This window comes from Crocuta crocuta, unplaced genomic scaffold (assembly GCF_008692635.1).
Source record: "Crocuta crocuta isolate KB4526 unplaced genomic scaffold, BGI_CrCroc_1.0 scaffold549, whole genome shotgun sequence".
Classification (NCBI taxonomy): domain Eukaryota; kingdom Metazoa; phylum Chordata; class Mammalia; order Carnivora; family Hyaenidae; genus Crocuta; species Crocuta crocuta.
The window spans coordinates 1,065,752-1,080,374 of NW_027529169.1; the positions used below are offsets into that span (position 1 = coordinate 1,065,752).

A 14,623-nucleotide genomic window follows, 5' to 3' on the forward strand; every position below is an offset into this window, starting at 1 on the left:
TTTTTAATTTTTATTTACTTTTGAGAGAGAGAGAGAGCGAGCGAGCAAGCAGGGGAAGGGCAGAACAAGGTGGGGGACAGAGGATCTGAAGTTAGCTCTGTGCTGATAGCAGAGAGCCCGATGGGCTTGAACTCACAAAATGTGAGATCATGAACTGAGCCGAAGTCAGATGCTCAACCAACTGAGCCACCCAGGTGCCCCCAGCATCCAACTCTTGATCTCAGCTCAGGTCTTGGATCTCATGGTTTTGAGTTCAAGCTCTGCACTGGGTGTGCAGCATACTTAAAAAACAAACAAACAAAAACAAAGAAATTGAAAATCCAGTTTCTGACAATTCAAGTGGATTATGCCACATGTGGATAGTGAGTACCACATTGGGTAGTGCATTACATTTCTATCATCCCAGAAAGTTCTATTGGCTCTGTTGCTATAGGATGTTACTTGGGTGTTGTTATATGAAGGTTTGACCTCTATTAGCCGGAAGATTTATAAATTCTCTACCTCCTTTATATTCTTGAATATACAGTTCAAGTTTAGATCTATATTTACCATAACACTAATCAGGATACATCAAAAACAAAGAACAAAAGTACCATATACATACTGGGTGTTAAAGCAATAGCTGTTGAAACTAAGACTGTGAGAGTCAAACAATCATCCAGACCAATTGACAATATAATCTTATAAGTATAGATTGTGGCATTTAGATGTTGCTTAGTAAATATCTATTAACTCAAATTGTATTCAACAGCATCATTTGAGCAACTGACGAAAGAAAGAACAAAAACATTGCTATGACATTATTTGTTACTCAACTGGTTTCAGGATAAACATCAATCCATTCTGGGCTAAATCCAAGGAAAATGAATTACTGGACTGATGGAAGGAGGTCTATATAAAAAACTTATATTAAAGTGAGACTGCAGTATATTGACGTACCTCTGGTTCTATGTTTGATATCAGATTCAGCTTCGTTTTTCTCCTTTCCCTCATTAGTGGAAATGGTATCCAATTCACGGCAGATGGAGCTACAAATAACAGAATAAGAGAATTTGCCCTCTTTTTATTTAACTCTATGCTCAATATCGGGCTTGAACTCACGAGCCCAAGATCAAGAGTCATATACCAAATGAGCCAGGCAATTGCCCAAGAATAAGAGAATTTTAAAGTTGGTTCTTGGTCAACATTACCCAGTGTATGACAGCACATAAATCCTACAAGACTTTTGGTGAAAAAATTGTATGACCAACTAAATTTGGGATATTCTTTTTTTTTTTTTTTAAGATTTTTATTTATTTCTAGGAGAGAGAGAGAAAGACAGCGTGAGCAGGGGAGGGTCAGAGAGAGAGGGAGTCACAGACTGAAACAGGCTCCAGGCTCTGAGCTGGCAGTCAGCACAGAGCCCGACGCGGGGCTCGAACCCACTAACCGCGAGATCATGATCTAAGCGAAAGTCGGACGCTTAACCGACTAAGCCACCCAGGCGCCCCTAAATTTGGGATATTCTAAAAATCACAATCATTAATATGCATGGAGTTTTCTATGCATATTAGCATAATAAAAACTGGGAAATCTTACAATGAAGAACTACTTATTTAAGTGGTTATTTCCCAAACTTATAATCTTCTTTTTTTTTTTAATGTTTATTTTGAGAGAAAGATTGTGAGCAGGGGAGAGTCAGAGAGAGAGGGAGGGAGAGAGAGTATCCCAAGCAGACTCTGTGCTGTCAGAGCAGAGCCCAACACAGGGCTTGAACTCCTGAACCATGAGATTATGACCTGGGCCGAAAACCAACAGTTGGATGCCTAACCAACTGAGCCACCCAGGCGCCTGTGAACTTATAATCTTTTCATTAGAGAAAGGCAGCTTGTGTTCTGTGTAACTCACTAGAAAATGCTGCTTTACTAGGGCATCATCATATAGTGTCAGAGCAGCCACTTCTCTGGACAGGATCTAATCCAATCTACTTCAAATTCAGGAACCAATCACAAACAAAAAAGGAATGATCAATGATCTGGAACATACCTTATGGTTGGAACAGTAAATGGATCAAACTGATCCACTTTTTGTAAATCAATAGGCACAGAAATGCGACCTGTAAGAACCAAAAGTTATAAACTGATGACTGTGAAATACAGATTATGGGCTCTCTCCTATATGTTATTTTAGCTAAATTTTAATCTAAGGCTTAGAATAAGGGTTAGACTTATCTGTTAAAATCAGTAGTTGAAAATTACTTCCACACTAGCTGCATCTTTTATTTCTCTTAAAAAAAAAAAAAGGTATGAAAGACTGTTGAGCTAACACATAGTGCTCTTATCTCTACTTTTATTTCTATCTCCTTCTTCCTAATATCCTTTTATATAGAAGTACAGAATAATATCAGATTTAGTGAGTTCTGAAAATGAAACAACAGAGATAAAAACAGTTCATTTCATTATTTTGATTTGTTGAGATCAGAACAGACACCTGTATGTTGGGCATCTTTAGAAAGCATTTTGGGAATAAAATAGATAGCATTATACTATCCTTTTACAATATCCACAACTGGGATACCACATTAAATTCATCACATCTCAAAAATGAGATAATGAATCTAAAGAATGCCAGGTAAATAACAAGTTAAGATAATTAAGAGAACTGAGAGTTGCTGATTGAAGACAGAGTAAAGACTGCAGCTACTTAATGGAGAAATGATATAATCAAAATGTATACACCTATGAATATAATGATTTACCAAAACTGAATTTTAGAATAAGGGGATACCCACTGAAGTTTTATTTGCTTATTTTTAAATTTATTTTTAAAAGTTTTTTTATTTTTATTAAAAAAAATTTTTTAACGTTTTTTATTTATTTCTGAGAGAGAGAGACAGCATGAAGAGGGGAGGGTCAGAGAGAGGGAGACACAGAATCTGCAACAGGCTCCAGGCTCAAAACTGGCTGTCAGGACGGAGCCTGATGCGGGGCTTGAACCCATGAACTGTGAGATCATGACCTGAGCCGAAGTTGGATGCCCAACTGACTGAGCCACCCAGGCGCCCTATACCCACTAAAGTTTTAGAATTAAGTTAAAAAATATATTAAGAAATATTAAACTTATTACCAAAAGAAGCTGAAAACAGAGTTGACAGGCTTGAAAAGGAGCTATGCAAATATATGGATTAGAGAATTATTATAGATTATTAAAGGAAACTAGGCAATTTGGGAGAATTGAATGTGTGACAGACACTTTATTAGGCCCTTTACATTTTATTTTATTTATTTATTTATTTAATNGCCCTTTACATTTTAGATCTTTACAATAACCCACTAAAGTAGGTACTATTATTATCTCTATTTCAGATGAGAAAACCAAGGCACAGAGAGTAGTTTGGCTAATATCCCACAGCGAGTGGAAGGTTGGATTATTGATTATTTATTGGATATTAGTTCTAAAAAGGACAACTATGTGTAACTACATATGTCTCCTGGTTGGATAAAGCAAAGTTTAGATCAATATAGCCACCTTTATATCTATTTTAAAGTCAGTTTCATTCCATCAAAACACCTAAGAAAAATGTGAAGGAGGTGGGGCTCCTGGGTGGCTCAGTCGGTTAAGCATCGGGTTTTGGCTCAGGTCATGATCTTGCGGTTTGTGGGTTCGAGCCCCACGTCAGGCACTGTGCTGACAGCTAGCTCAGAGCCTGGAGCGTGTTTTGGATTCTGTATCTCCCTCTCTCTCTGACCCTCCCCTGCTCGTGCTGTCTCTTTCTCAGAAATTAAAAAAAAGAAAAAAGAAAAAGAAAAAGAAAAATGTGAAGGAGGAAAGTTAAAACTGTGGAGAGAGAACTGAGGGAGGAAGCATAATGGGAATAGCATAGAAATTTGTGGTTTAAGAAGTGAGTTCTGTTCCTAGCTCTGCCACAATTTGTTTTATGACTGCAGACAAGTCTCGTTAACCTGTTGGACCACTGTTTTCTCATCTGTACAGTAAGAAATATTGTCCCGTGATTTCTAAGTTCCTCTAGAATTCTAACACCGAACCTCAGAAACCCAGATGAAAATTATTTATGTAGTGGAAACTCATCCGGTAGGTACTAATCAACAATGAAAACTTTCATTTTCCTTCTAATTTTCTTTACTTTCTTTACATTGTACCTGTTTTAGGATGAACACTAAAAGGGCTCTTCAGCAAATGATTGATTCCTTTGCTAACATTGATATCCAGCCGTGGAAAACAGTACTGGAGCATGATCTCCCACTCAAGCCAGGGTCCACATTTGTCGTTTTTTGTATTATCCTAAAAGCAGGTACAAGTCTAGCATGAGGATCAGTAAGAACTGTTGAAGATTTCTTTAAAAGTGGTTAAAAATGATTTTCAATGATCTTTAACTTACTAAGCAAAAACAATCAGAATTTAATTAAGAATTACATTATTATATTTATAACAGAGATTTTGATGGCATATACCTGAGAGCTGATGGCTTTCTTCAAATACTCCCAACGCTGAAGTGAATTGTGATACCTGTGGAAGTTTTGCTGAAGTTTCTCATGAATTGGTGATGAGTCATTAAGGAACACACATGTTTAGGACATATCAATGAACAACTTATTTTCAGTATATGTTACAAGGATAATTGAAAGTTTACTAGGAAGTAATTATTGTTTTCTAAAATGCAAATATATATATTTTTAAGTTTATTTATTTGTCTTGAGAGAGGCAGAGACAGCATGAGTGGGGGAGAGATAGAGAGAGAGAATCCCAAGTAGGTTCCACAATGCGAGCACAGAGCCTGATGCAGGGCTTGAATGTACAAAACTATGAGATCATGACTTGAGCCAAAATCGATAGTCGGATGCTTAAATGACTAAGCCACCAAGGTGCCCCTCTAAAATGCAAATACTAATTGAACACATATCCTTAAAACATTCCTCTGTAAAAATATACTGATATAACAGAAAGAATGCCAAAATAAATACCAGGTTTAATATAAAAGCTTTCTGAGGTCTGTACATATTTTGACTACATGATTCAGCATTGTTTTAAGAATCCATTAATTCTATGAGGATCAACTTCCAAAATGAGGAAATTTCTTTCTGAAATGGCCTCATTTTTTATTATATTCCAGACTAGAGATACTAAAATGCAGAAAAACAGATGTTTTATGTAAAAAGATTAAATTTATAAAAGTACATGAGAATATACAGGCAGAACACATTTATTAATATCCTAGATAAACATATGTAGCTCACATGGAAATGGTCTTGGGAAAGGATATTTTCAGGAACAAGGGGTAAGATCTTATCCCAGCTTTCTTTATTTTCAAGAATATCTTGATCAACTAGAGCATAGTCTTCAAAGTATTTTTTTATTATGTTTATAGATTTTCTGTAGGAATAACAATAACAAAGTCCTAATACTATTAGCAATACATACACTGCATAGCATTTGTTGCTATTTGGATAGCTAGTGTTTACTTCTACTGAAAAAAAATTTTTTTAAATGAGCATGTATCAGTCTAATCAGAAAAATACAAATAGAGTTTAGCTATGTAAAATGGGGATAATACCCCTTTGCAGGGTTATGAGAGAGTTAACTAAGACATTCTAAGGGGTAAGAACCTACTGTAGATAGTACCTGGCTTAGAATAGATATTCAAGAAATGTTTACTTTTTTTTTTTAAGTAGGCTTCACAGGCTTAAATTTACAACCCTGAGATCAATATCTGAACTGAGATCAAGAATTGGATGCTTAACCGACTGAGCCACTCAGGGGTCCCAAGAAATGTTTATTTCTTAAACTCTACAACTTAGAAGTTTAATAGCATCATAAAAGGAAGACAGCAACCAAGCCAGGACAACATAATAATAGTAGAATGTGGGATAGAGTATATGTTTCTAACTCTGAATTACTTGCTTTAACATCTCAACAATTATATAGTGCTTAGCATTTTGCAGACTTCACATCTACTGTTTCATTTAATCTTTGCCACAACTCTGAGATAGGAGATGTTGTTTTTCCCATCATAGAGTTAAATAAAGGAAACAGAGGCTCTAATATTTTATTAAGGTCTCAGTAAGTTGCAGAATAGAGATTCTTATTCTTTAAAATTTTTTTTTTATGTTTTATTTATTTCTCTGAGAGAGAGAGGCAGCGTGAGCAGGGGAGGGTCAGAGAGAGAGGATATACAGAATCTGAAGCAGGCTCTAGGCTCTGAGCTAGCTGTCAGCACAGAGCCCGACGCAGGACTCAAACCCGCGAACCGTGAGATCATGACCTGAGCCCAAGTCGGACACTTAGCCGACTGAGCCACCCAGGCGCCCCTAGAGATTCTTATTCTTAATGCAATGCTCTTTTCACGCAGAGAAGTAGTGAATTCAGTGGGAAGAGTATGGGTTTTGAAATCAGGCAGACCAGGATATGAATCCTGAATAATAGTTACTTGTGTGGTGCCAAGCAAATTATACAGTCTTTTCAAATCCCACTTTCTTCATCTGTAAATGAAGATACCATCATGTCCCTCGTGAAGTTATTGTTAAACCAATGAGAACATTTGTAAAACACCTATCATGAATACTGCAGCATGAAGTACTCATTGTGTCATTATATACATTGTATCATTATTATCACTGTAAAGTGCTATCCCAGTAGGGAAAATTGATTAACAAGGCAATTCTAAAGGCACATGCAAGTAAACCAGACACAACTTAAACTGCATAGTCTTTTCCAACAGACCTGACAAAAGGGTGAATTTTTTCACTTAGGTGGACTTTCTTTTTAACGTCTTGACCACCCTGAAAAATAAACCATCAAAAAAGTATATGAAATAAAGTATATGAAATAATTTAAAAATGTCTTTAATGTGTTCTAAAGCTACTGGTTAAAAAAAAAACCTGTCAACATCTAAAAGCTTAGATGCTATTTTCTATAGTCTCAATACTTGTAACTTTCTGGGTTACCTTTACTTGACATAATTGAACCAGAAAAGTAATTTTCCTTTTGCCACAAAGATCTTAAAAAATGTAGCTACTACAATTATTTGATTTGCTGGTAAGATAATCTACTCTGGAATGTGGATTCTATAAAAGTTTAATTTTGTCACTAAACATTTCAGGCTTGGTAACATCTAGCAAACAAAGAAATGTAAATTATCATTAAGATCTTACCTTTACAAGACTCAAGTACTCAACTATCCCAGAACGTACTGCAGAGGACAATTTTCTAACTGATTCATCACAGACCCAACAATGAACACCTCTCCTTCCAGAATATACCCAGAGACGATGCTTAAATCCAAAGTCCTCTGAAGAGGGAGAAATAATAGGTTTTAAAATCTAGAAATAAATTTATAAACTCCTGGTTCTTGCTTACTTCCTTAGCTTCACTTTTACCTCTTATGCACATGTACTCACATTAACTATACTGAATTATTTGTAGTTTTCTGTGTCCTCCATGCTTTTGCCTTCATGGTCTCTCTATTCTGGTCTCTGCCAAGAATTTCTTCATGCCCCATCATTTCCATTTCTCTCCCTGAACAAGTGCCATTTATCATTAAAGACCCAGTGTAGGGATATTAAAACAGTTAATAAATTTAAAGTGTTTAGAACAGTGCCTGGTACATAATAAGCACCCTATATAAGAATTAGCTATTTTTAGTATATGTACTGCAGAAATGAGAACAAGAGTTGGCTATTTTTAATATCATTATCATCTTTACCATCATCTTTTCTAGGAAGCCTTTTCTGATTCAGTCTTTTCCCATACCTGTATGCACTCCTGCTATTCTATATCTCCATGGAATGCTGTGCATATTACTTAACATAAATATAATCCTCAATTTTATTTGTCTTCTTCTTATACTGCATACCCTACTTGAGGTAATCATTATCTTTCATATTTCTTTCCCTCACCTAGGGCAGTATGTAGTAGACAGAGCTGCTCAACAGATAACTGAATTGGGAAAAAACTCACCGGTTTGATCAACAGCTTTATTAGAATTTAAATTATAACCTTATTCTAATCTTTTATTTTCTGGTCATATGTTTCAATGAAACATGTTAGAAATTTATGAGAGTTGATTATAAAGTGGTATAGATAGACAAATATTCAGAGGAAAATAGATTCTTGCATTTGACCCCACTCAGGCACTGCCAATACTTGCCCTTCAGTGCTCGGTCGATTATGTGTATGGCCATCGTCATGAGGGTCCAGCACTTAGAACATATATCTGCAGAACTGGAGCAGAGGCATCATTACTCACTGTTAGTGATATCACCCACCCTACCAGCAAGGCATGTAGCACTTACCTACAACATCTCCTCACATCGTCATAGTCTGTCATGTCAATGTCAAACACCAATTCTTTTTCCTGAGCCTGGAAAGCTCCCAGCTTCACTGTATTGTGTTGATTGGGCTATAAGTAGAGAAAAATATATATATTTTTAAAGTATTTTAAATAAATAAATATATATATAACAGAAAACAAACAAAAAAAATCCAAACCAAAAATATCCATCAGTTTCTATAAGAGCTGTCATGCTGCCAATTATGCTACTTTCCACCCACACAAAAAAAGTGGCCAAGGAGAAACGAGCGAACCCTAATACCATGCCAATTCTATTTCAGTTAAAGTTCATAAATTTGGATTCTGTGCATCCAGAATTGATGACAGTATACATTTACTTAAAACAAGTTTTGATAAATCTATATTGCCATAAATATTTTTTTCAGTTCTACTGAGATATAATTGACATGCAACTTTGAATAACAAATATTTGTTATTAAAAATCATAATAATACATTTTTAGGATTCTGATAAGGAAAAAAGCACATACAAATAATTAATGCCCTATTGCAAGCTGTTTTAAGGACCTTTAATTGTAACCGGACATATAAGTAACAAAAATGTATTTAAAATTTTTCAATAGGAGTGCCTGGCTGGCTCAGTCAGTAGAGCATGCAACTCCATCTCAGGGTTGTGACTTCAAGTCTCTCGTTGGGTGTAGTGATTACTTAAAATAAAATCTTTAAAAAAATAATAAAAATTTTCAATAATCCCAAAGATCTCAATTAGTTCAAACTGAGCCTTTGGCTTATGCTGTAAATAGCCTCCTTTGAGGTTATAGATCACCAGATATATAAGGCAGACTGAATACAGATACTTATCTTGCTCTTCTAAACATGCACAAAAATGATAGTAAAGATTTTCTTATGAAAGGCATGTCTTGGGGCATTTCTGAGTCTGGGCGGCTTAGTCAGTTGGGCGTCCAACTTTGGCTCAGGTCATGATACCATGGTTTGTAAGTTTGAGCCCCACAATGGGCTCACTGCTATCAGTGTGGAGCCCACTTTGGATCCTCTGTCCCTGGTGCCCCTGCCCCCCTCCCACTCGCTGGCGCGCGCTCTCTCTCAAAAATAAATATTAAAAAAAAAAAAAAAAGGCATGTCTTTAGGGGAAAATACCACCACAATTTTTATAAGGATACCAAAAAANGAGGTCATGAATTGAGCCGAAGTCAGATGCTCAACCGACTGAGCCACTCAGGCGCCCCCATAAGGGCTGAATCTTCAGCTCTCAGTAAAGAAAGATAAAAAGCAACCCAATTTACACCTCAGCATCCCTAAAAAACTCTGGTCACAATGGGTATCTCTGGAGTAAGTGTGTGTGTGTGTGTGTGTGGGGGGAGGTGGTGGTAGTGGTGGTGGTAAAGCTAAGACTAAAAATAAGAGAACTGGTTAAAACTCTATTCATGAAGCAGTTCCCCAGATTCCTCCATTAACTCTGCAGAGCTAGGTGACTGCAAAAACACCTAAATTATAATCTGGAGAACCTCAAACAGTGGGTTTCTGGACTGGGATGGGGGGCAGGAACAACAAATACAGGTGGAGAAAGATGTGTTGTACTGATATACAGGGGATTAAGTGGACATTTACATGTGGAAAGTTGAGACCCAGCCCTCTTCCCCCACATCTATACCCTATCACTGCCACCCAGGGAGGAGACCAGAAGACTCCTAGCTGAGGAATCTGAACAGGAATGTCAGGCACTGTTAAAGGCTCTAGGAATATAGATCAGTGATCAAAACAGATCTCTGTGCTAGTGGAGTTTTCATTCAAGCAAAGATCTAGAGAAACTGACATCAGAGCTTCCTCCCAAAAAGATGACCAAGCCAGATCACCTTGTAATAAAGAAATCTCAGCCATGTATATAGAACTTCCAATCAGCTTTTTTAGTACTCTATTTTTTAAATGTTTATTTAGTTTTGAGAGAGAGAGAAAGAGAGAGACAGAGCATGAGTGGGGGAAAGGCAGAGAGAGAGGGAGACACAGAATCTGAAGTAAGCTCCAGGCTGTTACCACAAAGCCACACAGGGCTCGAACTCATGAACTGTGAAATCATGACCTGAGCTGAAGTTGGATGCTTTACTGAGCAACCCAGGAAGGAGCCCTCTTTACTACTCTATTTTTAAGTATAAGCAATATGTAAGAAATTACAGACTTATGAGGAAAGCCTCTAAGAGGGGGAAAAAACAGGAAAAAAAGCAACTTTGAGAAAACAAGACTGTACAACAGAAGAAAATTTAAAAAAACAACTATTACTGATATCCTCAGATAAGACATATCAATGAAAAAAAAGTTCTTGGAAATTAAAATAGCAGAAATGAAAACCTCTGAAGAAATTCCCTAGAAAGTAGGGCCAAAGGACAAAATATAGAAAATAGGAAGAAAAAAATTAGTGAATCAGTTTAAGACATGTAATATCTGACTTTAGGACTTCTGAAGAGACCAGAGAAAAATTATAGATAGGAAAAATTGTGTTAAAAAAAAAATAGGAATACCTGGCTGGCTCAGTTGGTAGAGCATGAGACTCTTGATCTCTGGGTTGTAAGTTTGAGCTCCATGATGGGTGTAGAGATTTTTAAAAATTAAAATAATGGAGGGACCTGAGTGGCTCAGTCAGTTGAGCGTCTGACTTCAGCTCAGGTCATGATCTCACAGTTTGTGGGTTTGATCCCCACATCAGGCTCTGTCCTGACAGCTCAGAGCCTGGAGCCTACTTTGGGTTCTGTGTCTCCCTCTCTCTCTGCCCCTCCCCCACTCATGTTCTATCTCCCCCTCTCATGTTCTGTCTCTCTCTGTCTCAAAAAGAAACTACAAAAATTTTTTTTAAAAGAAACAAAATACATAAAAAATTGATTTCTTACTCTGTGAGAGTATACTGCGCCTATATCAATCTTGTATGGATTCATTTTCTGCATCTCCTTTTCCAGATCACTCTGGTTGTTGAAGGATTGGTAGCGAATGTAAATATCATCTTTCAATGTGAATGAAAATTCACGGTGTTGAAAGTAATTCTTTGTCACTGCAAAATAAATATACAATTTTAAAGTTAGTTTGGTACTTTATTCAGCACAGGGCATTATAACATTTACCAATAAGAAGATATATATATTTTTTTAATTTATTTCTAAGAGAGAGAGAGACAGCCTGAGCAGGGGAGGGCCAGAGAGAGAGGGAGTCACAGACTGAAACAGGCTCCAGGCTCTGAGCTGGCAGTCAGCACAGAGCCCGACGCGGGGCTCGAACCCACGAACCGCGAGATCATGACCTAAGCGAAAGTCGGACGCTTAACCGAATAAGCCACCCAGGCGCCCCAATAAGAAGATATTTTTAATGAGTCTGTGTGCTCAACGGTGTGGTACATGTTAAAAAAAAAAAAAAAAGACAGGGGCGCCTGGGTGTCTCAGTGAGTCAAGCCTCCGACTTTGGCTCAGGTCATGATCTCCCGGTTCCTGGGTTCGAGCACTGCGGACGGAGCAGCCCTGGAGCCTACTTCAGATTCTGTCTCCCTCTCTCTGTACCCCTCCCTCACTCATGCTTTGTCTCTCTCTGTCTCTCAAAAAGGAATAAACGTTAAAAAAAAAAAAAAGACAGTTCCTAATTTGAAGGGGCTTACTATCCTGCATCTGATAGGAAAAAGTAAAAATGAAGACACAGTATTTTAAATATGTAATGCCATCTGTCTCTCTTCGGTGGGCATTAATAAGCTCAGCTACAAAAAGTTCAGTACCTCCCCTCGCCCGGGAGATGCCCCACTTGTCCCTGATACAGAACATGCCTCTGCAGCTTCAAGCTATGACCCAGTAATCTCCCTGGTTCAGGCGCCGCGGCGGGTAAACAGGGCACTGAACTGGAGTCTGACCTCGTAGAGGAAGGGGCAGCGGCTCGGCCTTTCTCTATGTGGCCGGAAGCTGGTTACCATAACCTCTTTTGGCCCATTTACACCTCAGAGGTGGCGCGGAGGGCTCGAGATAGTGCGCGAAGGCGCCTGGCACAAAGCGCAGTGCATACGAAGCACTTAGTATTGTCATTCTAAGGTAGCCTCCCAGAACCTCCTCACAGTCCCCTCAGAACCACTGCCCACTCCGCTCCCGGCTTCCATCACCTCCTCCATAGTTGAGCCAGCGATAGTATTGAGCGTAGGGGAAAAGCCTCCGGTAATAAAGGTTAAGCAGCTCCGGTAGCTCGGCGGGGTTAAAAGTCTCCATGGAGCGCGGGACTCACGGTCCTCAGGATTACAAGAATTGGCGGGAATCACACAGCCGGAGTCTCTGTCACTGCGCAGGCGCGCTATGGCCGTGGCCCGACGTCTGCGCGAGCTGCTGGGAATTGTAGTTCTCTCTTGGGGGTTGGCTTGGGCGTGGCGTGTTCTCTGCTTACCAGTTTCGACACTAAGTCCACAGCCCCTGAGGGTAGAAGGAAGCTGCTGCGTTTCCGGAAAGATCTACAGAAAGGTGAGCACTTAAGCAGGTAGACCTAGGTTATTAAGATGATGTGAAGAATGATGTTCTGCTCTAACTTTATGAATGGTTTTAGAAATAACGCATTTAAACAATACAAGCCAATATCTTTTTAAGAGGGTTTGGAAATTAATTTTTCATGAAATTATTAGGTACAAAACATGTGGAAGTAAGCAAAGACCAACCAAATAAAATCAAAGGCTATTTATTCAGAGCTTGCTGAATAGCAAGTAGGTCAGCTGCAGACGCTTGAGTTTTGGCAGAGAGTCAAAGGCAGGCAGAGAAGTGGAAAAGCTTTATAGTGGAGTGGGAGAGGAGAAGGTTTCAGGTATACCTTGATTCAAGGCTTGTTTGCATGGAAAAGTTGTAGTTGGACTAACTAGGAGCAGGGCCATTCTACGTGATTGGTTTGGGGCACATATTTGGCTTTCTCTGGTTGGTCCTAAATTAGAAGTGGTCACAAAATTGAGGGAAGCTGTCATTTATTAATCAAGACCTGGTTGCTTTGGGCCAATTGCTACAGGGGTTTTGGTTTGTCATCCTGAACTCTCACTAGAGACAGCAGCAGCCTGACCTCTGTAAGTCTGATTTATAGCAGGCTGACTTCCTGAGCTGTTTATTATAGATAAGGGGACTGGTTTCGTGGGTAGGCTTCTTCAGGTTGGGTGATCAGAGTTCTGCTTTTTGGTTTTTAAGTAAACTCTGTGCCCAATATACGGCTAGAACTCATGGCCCTGAGTTGCATGCTCTACTGACTGAGTCAGCCAGGAACTCCCAGAGTTCTGTTTTTATGTATTATCTGGCTACTGTTTGTATGTTCAGTCTCTCAAATAGAACACCCCAGGAATCTTGAAGACTCATGGAGAACTTTACGAGTAGGAAATGAGCCTCTTTGCTACTAATGTGCAGATCTGCTAATCAATCTTACCTGGTAAAGATACACCTCATTGCAAATGTGGACTGGGGTGGACAGTCTATAATCACAAAAATGTCATGTCATTTGGAAGCCATTATTTTTATGAATTTTATGTTTCTGATACCATTAGGAGAGCAAGGAGAGAATAGAGTCTCTAGTAAGTTGTTATTAGCCTAATCTTGAAAATGATCACTGGTCTCTCAGCTCCTGTAGGCAAAGTGGGCAAAAGTGGGCTCTGGGCAGATTATACTTATTTGAATATTCCTTAAAATATGGTTTCCTGAACAAATCTTAGTTGATTTTTACAGTCTCTGTGCATTTTGTTTTGAGTAGGGTGAATTTTGTTACTGGGAAAGTCTTCACTCCAATAATAATGAGTGCCCTGGGGAGTGCTCTTTTCCAGAGCCACTTGTCTCTGGACTTTTTTTTTTTTTTAATGTTTATTTATTTTGAGAGACAGCACATGTGGGGGTGAGGGGCAGAGGAAGAGAGAGAAAATCCCAAGCAGGCTCCATGCTCATGGAGCCTGACATGGGGCTCGATCTCACCACTGTAAGGTCATGACCTGAGCCGAAATCAAGAGTCTGACACTTAATGACCTTAATGACACTTAACTTTTAGGAACTGACTTCCTTGGGATATTTGAGAGTCCCGTATTTGACTTTCAGGACCACTAAGGAGTGCAACACCTGAAGGAGCCAAGATATAAGGGGAAAAAAGCAAAGGAAGTTATATTTATTGAGTTCCTACTATAGGCTCAATTTATTTAACAGTCTTCTCATCAGGAAAAAGGAAATAATAATAGCTAATATTTATATGGCGTTTGCTGTGCTGGCAAGTACCCTTTTGAGATTTTTTCCTCTGCCTTACACCTGTCAGATGGCTAAAATAAAAAAGAGAAGAAAAAACAGGTGTTGGCAAGGAT

The 14,623-nt window shown here is 38.5% G+C and overlaps 2 protein-coding genes across 2 annotated transcripts in view; one reads left to right on the forward strand and one right to left on the reverse strand.

The window, feature by feature from the left end:
- The window catches only part of PRIM1 (DNA primase subunit 1), a 22,793-nt gene extending 10,222 nt beyond the window's left edge, over nt 1-12,571 (reverse strand). The window contains exons 1-11 of the mRNA XM_077757531.1: nt 12,428-12,571; nt 11,187-11,344; nt 8,289-8,395; nt 8,144-8,217; nt 7,149-7,285; nt 6,718-6,776; nt 5,261-5,370; nt 4,452-4,540; nt 4,140-4,281; nt 2,026-2,095; nt 940-1,028 (exon numbers count right to left, since the gene is read on the reverse strand). Coding sequence (XP_077613657.1) covers nt 940-1,028; nt 2,026-2,095; nt 4,140-4,281; nt 4,452-4,540; nt 5,261-5,370; nt 6,718-6,776; nt 7,149-7,285; nt 8,144-8,217; nt 8,289-8,395; nt 11,187-11,344; nt 12,428-12,530 — 1,138 coding nt within the window. The 5' untranslated portion in view covers nt 12,531-12,571. The remainder of the gene's footprint in view (nt 1-939; nt 1,029-2,025; nt 2,096-4,139; nt 4,282-4,451; nt 4,541-5,260; nt 5,371-6,717; nt 6,777-7,148; nt 7,286-8,143; nt 8,218-8,288; nt 8,396-11,186; nt 11,345-12,427) is intronic.
- Nucleotides 12,572-12,692: 121 nt separating this feature from the next.
- The window catches only part of HSD17B6 (hydroxysteroid 17-beta dehydrogenase 6), a 43,760-nt gene continuing 41,829 nt past the window's right edge, over nt 12,693-14,623 (forward strand). The window contains exon 1 of the mRNA XM_077757435.1: nt 12,693-12,776. The gene's annotated coding sequence lies outside the window, so the exon portion shown is untranslated. The remainder of the gene's footprint in view (nt 12,777-14,623) is intronic.